Source organism: Penicillium canescens, assembly GCF_028828765.1.
Source record: "Penicillium canescens strain IBT 15451 chromosome Unknown utg000004l_segment0_segment0, whole genome shotgun sequence".
Lineage (NCBI taxonomy): Eukaryota > Fungi > Ascomycota > Eurotiomycetes > Eurotiales > Aspergillaceae > Penicillium > Penicillium canescens.
The window spans coordinates 1,090,071-1,102,779 of record NW_026703966.1 but is presented as its reverse complement, the minus strand read 5'-3'; the positions used below and the strand labels follow the sequence as shown (position 1 = coordinate 1,102,779).

The 12,709-nt window shown below is 50.4% G+C and overlaps 7 protein-coding genes across 7 annotated transcripts; 3 read left to right on the top strand and 4 right to left on the bottom strand.

Annotated features, from left to right (window-relative positions):
* Positions 1-1,160: 1,160 nt before the first annotated feature.
* Positions 1,161-1,711, bottom strand: N7446_005775 (YOS1 family protein; the record flags this gene model as incomplete). The annotated part of the gene is made up of 4 exons (XM_058514523.1): positions 1,161-1,216; positions 1,353-1,463; positions 1,562-1,621; positions 1,678-1,711. 4 exons carry the CDS (start codon positions 1,709-1,711, stop codon positions 1,161-1,163), a joined length of 261 nt encoding a protein of 86 aa, XP_058371701.1.
* Positions 1,712-1,794: 83 nt separating this feature from the next.
* N7446_005774 (dolichyl-P-Man:Man(7)GlcNAc(2)-PP-dolichol alpha-1,6-mannosyltransferase) lies at positions 1,795-3,607 on the top strand (the record flags this gene model as incomplete). Its single annotated transcript, XM_058514522.1, has 3 exons — positions 1,795-1,804; positions 1,854-2,129; positions 2,196-3,607. The coding sequence occupies 3 exons, from the start codon at positions 1,795-1,797 to the stop codon at positions 3,605-3,607; spliced, it is 1,698 nt and encodes a 565-aa protein (XP_058371700.1).
* A 222-nt stretch (positions 3,608-3,829) lies between these two features.
* Positions 3,830-5,395, bottom strand: N7446_005773 (uncharacterized protein; the record flags this gene model as incomplete). The annotated part of the gene is made up of 3 exons (XM_058514521.1): positions 3,830-5,182; positions 5,244-5,303; positions 5,357-5,395. The coding sequence occupies 3 exons, from the start codon at positions 5,393-5,395 to the stop codon at positions 3,830-3,832; spliced, it is 1,452 nt and encodes a 483-aa protein (XP_058371699.1).
* Positions 5,396-5,685: 290 nt separating this feature from the next.
* Positions 5,686-6,736, top strand: N7446_005772 (uncharacterized protein). The gene is made up of 3 exons (XM_058514520.1): positions 5,686-5,763; positions 5,820-5,861; positions 6,052-6,736. The coding sequence occupies exons 1-3, from the start codon at positions 5,710-5,712 to the stop codon at positions 6,613-6,615; spliced, it is 660 nt and encodes a 219-aa protein (XP_058371698.1). The 5' UTR covers positions 5,686-5,709; the 3' UTR covers positions 6,616-6,736.
* A 232-nt stretch (positions 6,737-6,968) lies between these two features.
* N7446_005771 (CoA-acylating methylmalonate-semialdehyde dehydrogenase) lies at positions 6,969-8,840 on the bottom strand (the record flags this gene model as incomplete). Its single annotated transcript, XM_058514519.1, has 3 exons — positions 6,969-7,385; positions 7,443-8,080; positions 8,132-8,840. The coding sequence occupies 3 exons, from the start codon at positions 8,838-8,840 to the stop codon at positions 6,969-6,971; spliced, it is 1,764 nt and encodes a 587-aa protein (XP_058371697.1).
* Positions 8,841-9,465: 625 nt separating this feature from the next.
* N7446_005770 (fungal specific transcription factor domain-containing protein) lies at positions 9,466-11,732 on the bottom strand (the record flags this gene model as incomplete). Its single annotated transcript, XM_058514518.1, has 7 exons — positions 9,466-9,925; positions 9,988-10,137; positions 10,197-10,356; positions 10,409-10,598; positions 10,656-10,722; positions 10,773-11,540; positions 11,590-11,732. The coding sequence occupies 7 exons, from the start codon at positions 11,730-11,732 to the stop codon at positions 9,466-9,468; spliced, it is 1,938 nt and encodes a 645-aa protein (XP_058371696.1).
* Positions 11,733-11,931: 199 nt separating this feature from the next.
* N7446_005769 (NuoB/complex I 20 kDa subunit family protein) lies at positions 11,932-12,610 on the top strand (the record flags this gene model as incomplete). The annotated part of the gene is made up of 2 exons (XM_058514517.1): positions 11,932-12,104; positions 12,160-12,610. 2 exons carry the CDS (start codon positions 11,932-11,934, stop codon positions 12,608-12,610), a joined length of 624 nt encoding a protein of 207 aa, XP_058371695.1.
* Between the last annotated feature and the right edge of the window lie 99 nt (positions 12,611-12,709).

The window sequence follows — 12,709 nt, the reverse complement described above, 5'->3', positions numbered from 1 at the left end:
CATCGCTTTTTTCTTTTCTTTTCATCGCTGCCACTCTTTTTGTATCATGTACAGTGGGCACAATACCCCTGCCATCCACACAATCCCGGCAGCTCAGCGAAAAGAGGCGTTAAGGGTTCCAATTGCTATTTCTAGTTATCTTTTTCTTTCTACATTCTGCTTTATGCTATTATTGGTGAGCGTGGGGATTGTCGGTTTTGGGCGTTCTATCTCTATTCTATCTCTATGCTTTTCCTGCGTGCTATCTCATCTCTTTGAAGTCATCAGCGAATGTGCTTTTCTATTATTCTCTTGTTTCTTTTCCTTTGCATGTGCATTTTATCTGCTCTCTTTCTCTCTTTCTGGCTGACTTTGCCGAGTATTTCCTCTGGCCTTGCTTTGCTGCTCACTTCGCTGTCGTCGTATACATCTTGATTCGGTGCATTATGTCTCGTCGTCTCTATAACGTTACGCGCGATAGACTTGTCCGCTGTTTTTGAATACAATGCATGGAGGCAGCTTGTGATATGTATTTTCTGGGTGTTCATATGGGTGTAGAGTGGTGTAGTCATGCTCGGATCTGCAATGTGTGTGGTTTCACCTATCCAAAGTACATGTATTGTGTTTCAAGTAACTTAACGTTAGTGCGGGTCTATACTATCGAAAGGATCAACATACAGCGTGATCTTGGAATCTCTGTTTATTACATTTAGAGATGGATACAGCCAGGCCAATACCTACTTCTCACTTTACTTCCTAGTTACGCACTTCCCACATATTCACATTCATATTCATATCAAGAGTCAGACAAGATCCCGGTTTATGGAGTCTCCAGTCCGCGTTACGTATCCCAGGCATCCAAACCCAGTATGCATACAACACACTCCTCTAAACAATACCACATTCCATCCTCCCAATGAACAATGGTAGGGTATACACCTCCCTCCAAAACAAGACCAAGAAGCAGGGCATCCAAATATTTTGTATTGATTGCAGGGTAATATAATCGTGACATCGCGTAACTCTCGAGGATGTATGAGGTAAGACAAGGCAAGACAAGGTGTACAAGACAGCGACACCAACAAATCCGCAAGAATATAACTTAATCATACCCTCACATCCTATCCGGTAGGCATTGAAATCGATTTGACCCGTTATAAAAGACAATGGACAGAATGGAATTATCCGAGGATCAGTTCGTACACGATGATGACTGTGTTTATGACGATTAGGGGTACTAGATTGTATTGTTTGTTAGCTATGCGGACCTCTATTTCATCGTTGGATGTGGGGGATATAGCTTAGATCGAAGCTGGGGAAGGTTTTGGTTGTATTTTGTGTTGGCATTGGGATGGAGGATTCGAGTCACGTACTTCGCATAACTGTCCGCACACTTGCGATCAGGTTGATGGTCTTTGCCTTGACGCTTGTGCTATCGTGTGCCGCGCCGAAGGCTGGCTCTGCTTGTGTGCGACCCCATCCGACTATTTTATCTTTGCGTTAGCTTCCTTTCTCTTTTATTCTTGGTAAGTGCTGGGGGGGTGTGTGGTGGGTTGGGCGGGCGTGGGCTGGAGGGACGAACTGCGAGCTAGGAATCGGTCCTCGGAGAGGATGGCGATGGCGTTGATGATCAGGACGACCACTAGAGGGAGGATCAGTATAGCTCAGAAAATAGACCGCAGTGGAAATAGGACTCACCGTAGACCAGCTTCCCTAGACCGAAGAGAAACATTGTGAGTCGAGGGGTTGAGGAAGTTTAAAGGTGAAGGAAGATGCGGGAAGCGCCAGATCTCCGGATCAACACTCTCGGCAGCCATGAGATATGGTGAGTTCACCACCCAGACACGAAGAACACGAGCTGACTTGTTACATAGCATTGGCGCTTCTCGTTCCAGTGGGCTTGATTATCCTGCACCTCCTCGCTGCGCCTTATACCAAGGTCGAGGAGTCGTTCCATGTCCAGGCCGTGCATGACATCCTAGCTCATGGCTTACCATACGGATTCAATGATCCCAACCTCAATCGCACAAACTATGACCACTTTGCATTCCCCGGCGCTGTGCCCAGGAGCGCCGTCGGCGCTGCGTTGCTCGCCCTGCTCTCGAAACCGGTGATCCTGTTCAACGACGGGATCAATCAACAGCTATTAGGTACGGCATAGAGCTATACATACCTCTCCAAATACACATCCACGACATGCTAATACCTCCCTCCAGCTCGAGCAATCCTAGGCCTCCTCAACGCCTCCGCTATAGCATACTATGCCAGCGGCCTCCGCCACACCTTCGGTCAGACAGTCGCAATCTGGTACATCCTCCTCCAAACCAGCCAATTCCACCTAATATACTACGCCTCACGACCACTATCAAACATGTTCGCCTTCCCCTTAACAACAACAGCAATGTGCCTCCTCCTCCCTACCGCCCACCGCACCAACAACAACAACCACACAGGCAAAGCCCTAGCCCTTCTCACCTTCGCAGGCGTAATCTTCCGCTCAGAACTCGCCCTGCTAGTAGCAACCCAAACTCTCTTCAATCTCTCAACCAAAAAAATATCCTTGAGAGCCACAATCACCGCAGGCCTAATTGGCGCAATCACAGCCCTCCTCCTAACAATAACCCTAGACGGCACATTCTGGCAACGCTTCCCACTCTGGCCAGAATTCGAAGCCTTCGTCTTTAATGTCATGGCAGGCCAATCCTCCGCTTGGGGAACGGAGCCTTGGTCCTGGTATTTCACTAATGCCCTCCCTCGTCTCCTCCTCAATCCGCTTGTCTATACCCTCGCTATCCCCGTTGCTTTGCGGCAGCCTGCTACGCGGTCTCCAGCGCTGGCACTCCTCATCCCGTCGCTTGCGTTCGTCGCGTTGTATAGTTTCATGCCGCATAAGGAGTGGCGGTTTATTGTTTATGTTATTCCATCGCTTACGGCTGCTGCGGCTCTCGGCGCGGCGTATCTCTGGACGCATCGTCGACGGTCATTCTTTATGTGCTGGGCTGTGCGAGCGCTGGCGCTCTCTGTGCTTTTCACTGGGCTTTTGTCGAATTTTGTGCTGCTTCCTGTGTCTGCGGTGAATTATCCTGGTGGGAGGGCTCTTGATGCGTTGCATTCTTATCATGGCAAGTCGGACTTGGAGATGAATAGTGGAGTTGGCCCTGGGAGGACTGTGAATGTCTATCTTGGTAATTTGGCGTGTCAGACTGGTGTTACGCGTTTCGTTCAGTTGCCTGATGAGTCTGGGTGGGTTTATGATAAAAGTGAGGATGAGGTTGTGAAGTCTACTAGTGGCTTTTGGGATCGGTTTGATTATGTTCTTGTGGAGGCTTCATCCGAGGTTGGGTATATGGATAGCGATGAGAAGAGGTTTAGGGAGGGTTTGCCTTCTTCTTCGTGGGAGATGGTTTATGTTGCGGATTCATTTGCCGGTATTTCTGTTCTGAGGCCTGGGGTCCCTGCTACCGGAACTGTTGAGAAGCGGGTTATAGGTGCTGTTGGTGGATCGAGGGCGGTTGAGGTGTTTGAGAGCGTGCGTGAGCGTGTGAGAGGGGGTTTGTTGCGTGGGTGGTGGGTCGAGGTTAAGATGAAGCCAAGAGTTCAGGTATTGAGGCGGGTTAGAGAGGATTGAAAGTTAAGATTATAGTAGACTTATATAGCCTGAAACTTGGGAAAGATGTACAGTATTAACAATCTTAGGACCATGTGGTATGGAACTGATATTGACATTGACACCAACAGAGATAACTACAAAATGCCCAACATTCGACAAGAAGGTACAACGTACATCACAGATGCAACTGGGTATTATTCATCAAAGCACTGCGCTGAGCAGTTCAAAACAAGAAAATGATTACAGTCCACCAGGCGGACCCTCAAGACGTCCCAGACGAGACTCCAAATCCCGCACCCAAGGCTCGACAGTCTCTACATTCGAGCGGAGAGCGTCCTCGCCCTGGCGCATCTTCTCCTCGACATTTTCGAGGCCTTCACGCCACTGCTCGATCTCAGAGGCCATCTCGGCATGACGCTTTTCGAGTTCGTTGAGGGAGTCTGCGGCGTGGGCTGCGCCTGCGTGACATGCGCGCAGGGAGCGCAGGCGCTCGAGAACACTGGGGAGGAGCGGGTGCAGGGACTGGATGGTTGGGAGGGTAGCGTAGAGAGCTTGGATTTTAGCGGCGTGCTCGTCGTCCGCGGCGGGAACAGGTTCCGATGCGGGTGCGTCGGTTTCAGAGCTTGTTGAAGTGATGCGCGCGTTGTGAGCGGCTTTTGCGGCGTCGATGGCGCGTCTGCGGGCGGTTGTTAGGGCTTCAGCGTCTGTGGTTAACTTTCGGACCCGTGTGGAGAGCGCTTCGAGATGTGGGGTTGTCAGGCCTGCCACTGCGCCTCGTGCGCCTGGGTTTCCGGACGCCGGGTTGCCCACGAGGAGACCCGTCAATGCTGAGAGGCGAGAGGTGAGCTGGTCTAAGGATGGGAGGACGGGCTGCAATGCTGATTGGCCGAAGCCGTCTGCGATGAAGGGGTTTGAGGAGCTGGAAATGCCCATGGATGCTTCAAGAAGGGCGAGACGGCTGTCGAATGCTGCTGCGTGGGAGAGAATGCCCGTAGAAGATGCAGCCGCTGGAGGTACCGCGGAGACTGCTGTTGACGGTGTGTTGGCAGGCTGTGTCTTTGCGTCTGCAGGCGCAGCAGAATGAGGATCAGATCCCAATTTCTGGGATAGCACGGCGGCAGCCGAGTGCGACGGAGTCGCCGCACCTCGTGAGGCATGCAGATTATCCAAGGCGCGACTCAACTCCGCAACACCATCACCCAGGTTCTCTCCTGGCTTATCTCCAGATGTGCCATGCGATGGCTCATTTCCACCCTCCTGTTCCTCGGGCCGATTGGCCATCTCCACCTTGAGGTCCTCGACCTCTCTCCGTAGCCGTGCAAGCCTCCGCTCCACCGACTCGTCCTCGCTATCACTTAGATCACCGACCTCCTCTGTGCCATCTTCACGTCTGCGACGATGACGACGATGCTTATCTTTGCTCCGGTATGCCTGGCGCTTCATGGAAATACTATCTGAGAAATTGACGTCGCGGGCATCCACGGCGGCGCCCATGAAGTGCATACGTGCCTGGTCCGCGTTGACACCTTCGCGGTCAATATCAGAGCTGGAGCCGGCGTCATCATGATCGGAGTCTGTGCGAATGGTAGTAGGCTGGAAAAAATCAGTGGCTAGTTCCAATGACGTTTCTTTTCCGTAGGATTGGCGGACTTACAGGGACGGTGGATGCTTCGTCGGTCAAGTCGGGGGTCTCATAGATATCTGGGGAAGGGTCCTAGCTCATGGTCAGTCGGATAATCGATAAACATCAGCAACAGGAGGACCCACCAGGTCAGGAAGACCGGCGTATTTCTTATTGAAAGCCATGGTGGATTGGGGTAGCTCCGATAGTAAACACAGGAGTTGATAGAGCGGGTCACGTCACGTGCAATGTGTCAGCAGAAGCACGTGTCAGCCTCGGACGAACACATGCAATTGACGCAATTTAAGCTCATCAAACCCGGGGTATATATTCACTGCCTGGACGTCTGTTCCCTTTCTTCCTTTCTTCCCCTATCTTCAATTGATCCAATTCCCTTCTTACGCTTGATCACTCTGCACTCCTAAGCTTCCACACTTTATACTTTCCCCACCACCCCGCATTCCTATCTACAGCTCCAACTCCAACTTCAACAGTCAAAATGGCCGCCCCAGCTGATGTCACTATCAAGAACCTCAGCGGTGAATGGGAGATGGTATGTCCATATATAAAAACCAAGAAAGGGACCAATACTTACAAAATGTGGAACAGGATGCAACGCTGTCCAACCCAACAGACCCCATCCTAGCCCTGGTATGAACCCCCAAACCCCAATCACACCCAACAGCCCAAAGTACCAAGTAGCTCTAGTCATACAAACCTGAAGCACAACCTCCCCTATCTCCTCAATACCCCAACACCACCCCATACCCATACCCATACGCAATACAATACAATGCAAAACACACCGACTATTCACCACCCCCACTAACAACCAAACCAGCAAGGAATGAGCTGGCTCCTCCGCAAAACCCTCTCCTACGCAACCGTAACTCTCTACGTCCACAGCTACCCAGACAGCGACACACCAACAACATACCACATCGATATCCAGCAAGTAATCACCGGCGGCATCCAAGGCACCAAAGAAAGCCGCACGCTCGACTGGACAGAACGCGACCACACCGACAACATCTTCGGCACGTTGCACGGCCGTTCGCGCCTGCTGGACGGTAAGAGCGAAGACGGCGCTTTGCGGCCTGCACTCGAGGTGCAGACTAGTGTTGGTGAGGCTGAGGCTGATGCTAAGGTTGGCAAGTTCTTGCGTGGGGAGATCCTTATTGATGGGTCTAAGAGTGAGGGTTTTTCTGGGGAGGATGGGGAGGGTGTTTTTATGCAGAGTTTTGTGAGGAATGATTCTGCTGGTTGGACTGCTGAGCAGGTTTGGGGATTTGAGATTGTTGGCGGGGAGAGGCGTCATGCTCGTCGTGTTGTTGTTACTAAGGATGGGAAGGTTGAGATGGCTAGACTTGTTTATTCTTTCAAGGCTAGACGGGTTGAGGAGTAGGTGTGTTCTTTTTACGTGGTCTACGTTTTGTGCTGGGTTGTTTTTCTAGCTTGCTATTATTACCCCTAGATCAATCTAGCGTTTAGCTCTTATTGGTTGTGCTTGTAGGTTATGTCTTTCTGGTTTGAGTCACTTGTAAAGACATTGTAAATAGCATATATACGAATTGGGCCAGCTCATACACTATCCAATTTGGTATTCAATGTTTGGGATGCAACATGACATAAAAGCAAGAATATGCTTTAAATAAATTCATGGGGACACACGGCGCATATTTTGGTTGAGCGGAAACAAAAGATAACATTTCATGATGGCTAAAAGTGAAGAAAGAAAGCGTTATAATCACCCAAGGCTTAATGGTGAGTAGGCATCACCACGGTAGCCTTGGTGCAGGTAGCATCCTCGCTCTTCCATAGACTGGTGACAGTCTTCTGCTGGGTATAGAACTGCAAGCCGGGCTTGCCGTAGAAGGTGTTGGCACCACCACCGGCAATACTCTTCTTGTTACCAGTGAAGGAGAACATGGGAAGAGGGACGGGAATGGGCACGTTGATGCCGAGCTGACCGGCTTCGATTTCCTTCTGGAACCTGGAGGCAGTTGAGCCGGAGCGGGTGAAGACGGCGGCACCGTTACCGTATTCGTTGGCGTTGATGGTGCTGATGGCGTCATCCAGGGTATCGACGTTGAGGCAGACAAGGACGGGACCGAAGATCTCCTCCTTGTAGCACTTCATGTCGGGGGTGACGTTGGTGATGATAGTAGGACCAACCTAAGACAGCGGGTTAGTTCATGATGAGCATGTAGCAATGTCTGTAGTATGACTTACGAAGTTGCCGTTGGGGTAGTTCGCGGGCTTATATCCACGGCCATCCAGAAGGATAGTAGCACCCTCCTCCTCGGCGCTAGCAATCAGATCCTCGATGCGCTTCTTGCTCTCAGGGCTGATGACAGGGCCGAGATCGGCACCCTCTTCAAAGCCACCGTTCACGCTCAAGGCCTTGGCCCGTTCAGCGATCTCGGGTAACCACTCCTTGGTCTCGCCAACCATAACACAAGTGCTCAAAGCCATGCAGCGCTGTCCGGCAGCACCAAAGGCGGCACCAACAATAGCATTGAGAGACTGGTTCTTGTTGCAGTCGGGCAGGACAGCGGCGTGGTTCTTGGCCCCCAGGTTGGCCTGCACACGCTTGCCGTTGGCAGAACCGCGGGTGTAGATGTACTCGCCGGCGCGGTTGCTGCCAACGAAGCTGATGGCCTTGATAGCAGGCTCATCAAGGATAAAGTCCACGGTGGGGGCGGAGCCGTGGATGATGTTAATGACACCGGGAGGGAAACCGGCCTCCTTGGCGAGCTCGGCCAGGATCATTGCGGCACCGGGATCACGCTCGGAGGGCTTCATGACCAGACAGTTACCGGTAGCGGTAGCAATGGGAATACACCAGAGGGGAATCATGGCGGGGAAGTCTTAGTGATGGTCAGCATCGGTAGCGGAAACAGAGAATTGGTTTAACTTACTGAAGGGGCAGATAGCAGCGACAACACCAAGAGGCTCACGGTAGCTTCTTGTCTCCATGTCCTTGGCCACCTCCAGAACCTCACCGGTCATCTGGGTAGTGATACCACAGGCGGTCTCAGCGACCTGGAGGCCACGGAGAACATCACCCCTGGCATCGGCGAAGGTCTTTCCCTGCTCCAGGGTAATGGATGCAGCTAATCGGTCCCAGTGGGTACGAATGAGGGCAGTGAACTTGAAGAGAATCTGCTGTCTAGCAATGATGCTAGTGTTCTTCCAGGCAGGGAAGGCCTTCTCGGCCGACTCAACGGCAGCCTTCAGCTCCTCATTTGTACTCTGGGGGACACGAGTGACCAGGTTGTTGGTGGCAGGGTCATGGAGATCAATCCACTTGGTTGCCTTAGACGAAACGAACTCATTATCAATGAAGTTTGCTGTGTCAATGGGGTTTGCAATCTTCTGGTGGTTGGTCGGGTATTCGGTTGCTGTTGAGTTGGCCGAGGTTGTTGCAGGGGTGAATTTGCCAGCGGTAGCGTGCAAGCCACGAGTGGCAGCAAGAGAAGGAGCAGCAGCTCTGCGGGAGGCCATGCTTGCGATGGGTGTAGACGTTGTGAGAATGGATCGGGACTGAGATGCAGCTCTGGCGGTCACGGTGCGGGGAGTGGCGCGGAGAGCGGGGAGGGATCGGGCAACAGACCGACAAGCGGCCATAGTGAATTGAAAAGATAAGAAAAGGCGGACGTCTGAAAGAATACGTGTCACCAATCAAGAAAGGAAATGCAGTCAAGTTGCAGTTAGAAATGGAGGGGAACGGGGGAGTACAAGTAGTTACCCCAGGTCCGAGGTCAACCGCCTTAGTCAACTTCCCCATACAAGCCCCGATAAGATAGGCTCGGCGATGTTAGCCAATCAAAGCTGTCAGATCCCCGTGAAAAGCCGAACATTGGCCTATCACTCATTGCTCGTTAGGAAGGGGTTTCCGAGGAGAGCGCTGTTCCTATGGATATTGCTCTAAAAGGGCAAGAGTTGTATAGAGAAATGAACACAGACGTCAACTGCTTAATAAGTATGGAAATATGGCAAAGAGCTCTTTTTCTCTGATAATATATTCGTATACAAAAGCCAGAACCCGTTCCGATACTCACGAACAATATCCGGATCCGAGAAAAACCCCCACGGAGAATTTATTTTGTCTCAATTTTATGCTTTACGACGGGACAGTGCTTCACTGAATATTAAGCTACGGAGCGTCTTAACGGAAGATGGTAGTATCTTGGATCTGCTTGAGGAAAGTGTATTTTGGTAAGATGTAGTAGATTTAGCAGCTTTTCGAATGCTACAAAGGAGCAGCTAAATCATCATCATCATAATACGATGTAGGCTGAGAAGGTGAACGAAGAAAGATATCCTCGAACAAGTTGCCGAACGGAAACGAAAAAGGAAACGTCGTGCTCATGCTGTCTTGCAGGACTTGATCAAACAAACCTCCAGGGGCATTAGTACCACCAAGATCGCTTTCATGATCAGGTTGACGAGGACCATTTTGCATCGAGGGTCCCATTACCGGACGCTCTGGTGCCTCTGTGCCATCTTGTATCTGCACGCTCACAGGGTGTTGCTTCAGCAGAGCATCATATATTGGAATGAAAGCTGAAACGACCGGTAACCGATCTTGCAGCTTGTCAAGTATCACCATGCAGAAGCGTGCGCGGTGCTCGGAAATCATTCGGACACCGGGGTCTCCTCTGTGGATGTTGACTATATGGACTGGGAGGACTGACAGGACGGGGGCAACTCTGAAATAGGCTTCAGTGCATAGCTCGAGATAATTGGGGAAACTTGTTATCCAGGGACATACATGCTGGCTGCTGCTGCACATACAAGATCGTTCGCCATGGTGATTTCCAGCATATGAGAGATCTCTGTGCATATTTCGAAAATTGGAGTGCCTGGCCCTGTGTTGTGAGAAAACCTAGGGTTGCACCGATGCAAAATAAGGCGGTATTCCCTATAGATTCAGAATATACTCCATAGAGTTTTATAACAGCTACAATGAGGTCAACTTACTGGTATAAGATCTGCGTCAATATAGCCCATGTGCTACTATTCGTTGACACGGTCTTGAATTCCGGGGGGAGCGAGGACGACCATAACGAAATTTGCTCCAAACAGATATCTTGTGAGTCACCACTATCTTCGTCAAATTTAAGTGTGAAGAAGCGATCCACTGTAGATATTAGTAAGGAACAGACCTGGAAACAAAATCATGGATGTTATACCTATTTGGGCTAGTTGCGCAGCTTTTATCGCAAAGACATTTGCCTTATTGAGAGTTTCACCGAAGGTCTCTGTCTCTTTGATCCCATTGGCTTGTTCAAAATCTGCTTCTGAGAGAGGGGGCACATTGCACAGTCTTCCTTGTACATGGGGCGGACGATCGAGGAGCATAGACAGATTGATGTCCATGGCCTAGCCTAGAAAGTTAGGCCAATTATGGACCTGAGGGGTTTGGGGGTATTAACTAACATATACCATCCACCACAGTTTTCGCCATATTTTTCGATCCCTCTCTTCGAGTCGGACGTATGATTTCCTAAAATATTTCTTAGACCCTCAGTTCTTTCGAGGAACGAGAAGACCCACACTTGATGCATTCCTAAAGCGAGTGCCATCCCTGCAGAGATACCAAGCCAGTACCAAGAGTCTTTGTGATCTAGAAGACCACTCCACCAATGGCACATAAGGAAGGTGGCTTGAATCGTAGCAATTACATCGGTTTCATATCCAGCGTCATAAAGAGATTTGGCTCTTTGGTAGAACGTGAGACTTGCAGCGTATCGGGACGGAAACCCGGCATCAGCAATGACTGAATCCGAACAATAGATAGTTGCAGCGAGGTAAATAGCATTTAAGAGCAAGTGTGAGAATGAGCCCTCCTCAAGAGTGACTAGAAATCGTGACCTATCAAGAATAGGAAGCGCAGCAAGTGAATAATGAAAGTAAGTGTTGAGCAGCGCCTGGCTGGTTTCTGGTGATGGTAGATCGAATGCCCCTTGTACCTTGAGGTGTTCAATGGTAGATTGCCGAAGCCTGTCGATCTCTTGCGTCGTCGATCTACCCACCCGAGCTAGCATTGCGCCTTGGAGGTGGTCCTGAAGTGAGCGAACATCCGTACCCTTAAAAGGATTCCCAAATTGTTGGATCAAGTAGTTGAGGTTAGAAGAATCCCCAACATATGGTGTTTTGCCACTAGGCCCAGGGGCTGGGAAGCATGGCTCTTGTCGCTTCTCTTTACCTTGGACATGAGTGACTAAGGGGTCTGAAGTCGTCACTTCTTCCGGCACATTGTGAGAGATTTCTGAAAGACTGCTGCTAAGGCCTGTGCTAGGTAAGAGAGGAAGCTTTCGTCTCCTAAATCCGTATCAGTACCAATATGATGGCTTCATCTGTTCAGTCCTACCGTCCACGGCGAGAAACAATTGGCTCACAATGGCGCTGGGCATTGCGGCAGTTGGAACACGCGACGCCTTCACTACGGTCGCATCTGACCCGCCGGTCATGACACAGATGGCATGCGACTTTGGCTGCTGGTTTGCGTGGCATTTAACGATGGTGAAGGTACAAGTACTTGATAGTTGCAAGTTCGGCGAAGTTGGTTATGGGACCCACCAAGTCGGCGAATTTGGGTGCATCTGATTGGATGAAACATAGATATCTCTCCCTCATTGAATAAATATCGAATAGGGAGGAGAAATAAGCTGATTCTATCTTTTACATCTGCTCTTGTATATATTCACCGACGATGCTTTTGAACACATCCTCGCGCATGCTTCGCCGCTCGAATCCAAAATGGCTAGAGCGTTTCTCCTCACCCACACTTTCGGTAACTCGAAACCTGCGCACATCTTCACAAGATGGCTCTACTACGCCCGTGCCATTCCAAAGCCAGAAAACCGGAAAAGCCGGGTACCTTGTGTATGTCATAGTTGCAGTCTGAATGATTCAGTCCTAACACTCTCGCGCGACTTAGGGCAAAAGCGGACGAGGTGATTAACTGGGCAAGACAAGGATCACTATGGCCTTTATCATTCGCCACAGCCTGCTGTGGAGTTGAGATGATGCATACTTCAATGCCACGTTACGACCAGGACCGACTGGGCATTATTTTCCGTGCCTCGCCACGGCAGTCCGATGTGATGATTGTGGCCGGTACGGTGGTTAACAAGATGGCTCCGGCGTTGAGGCTGCTATATGATCAGATGCCCGAACCTAAGTGGGTGATTAGCATGGGCAGTTGTGCCAACGGTGGAGGATATTACCACTACAGCTACAACGTTGTACGGGGTGTGGACCGCCTTGTGCCTGTTGACGTCTATGTGCCTGGATGTCCACCAACGGCAGAGGCCCTTCTGTATAGTATTTTCCTTCTTCAGAAGAAGATGCGGAGGACGAAGGTAACGAGGATGTGGTATCGGCGTTGATCAAGTGTTGTCTCTTTGTTTGTCTTCTTTCTTTCTTCCAAGGGGGTTCTTTTACATGGATCATAATACCTACCATAGACAATATGGATGTATTCTACT

What these genes read in the sequence shown, in the direction of transcription:
- N7446_005772 (XM_058514520.1), top strand. Translation starts at nt 5,710, where the DNA reads ATGGCCGCCCCAGCTGATGTCACTATCAAGAACCTCAGCGGTGAATGG. An exon ending in TCAGCGGTGAATGGGAGATG is followed by an intron (nt 5,764 to 5,819) that starts GTATGTCCATAT and finishes AATGTGGAACAG; the next exon opens with GATGCAACGCTGTCCAACCC. An exon ending in CAGACCCCATCCTAGCCCTG is followed by an intron (nt 5,862 to 6,051) that starts GTATGAACCCCC and finishes CAACCAAACCAG; the next exon opens with CAAGGAATGAGCTGGCTCCT.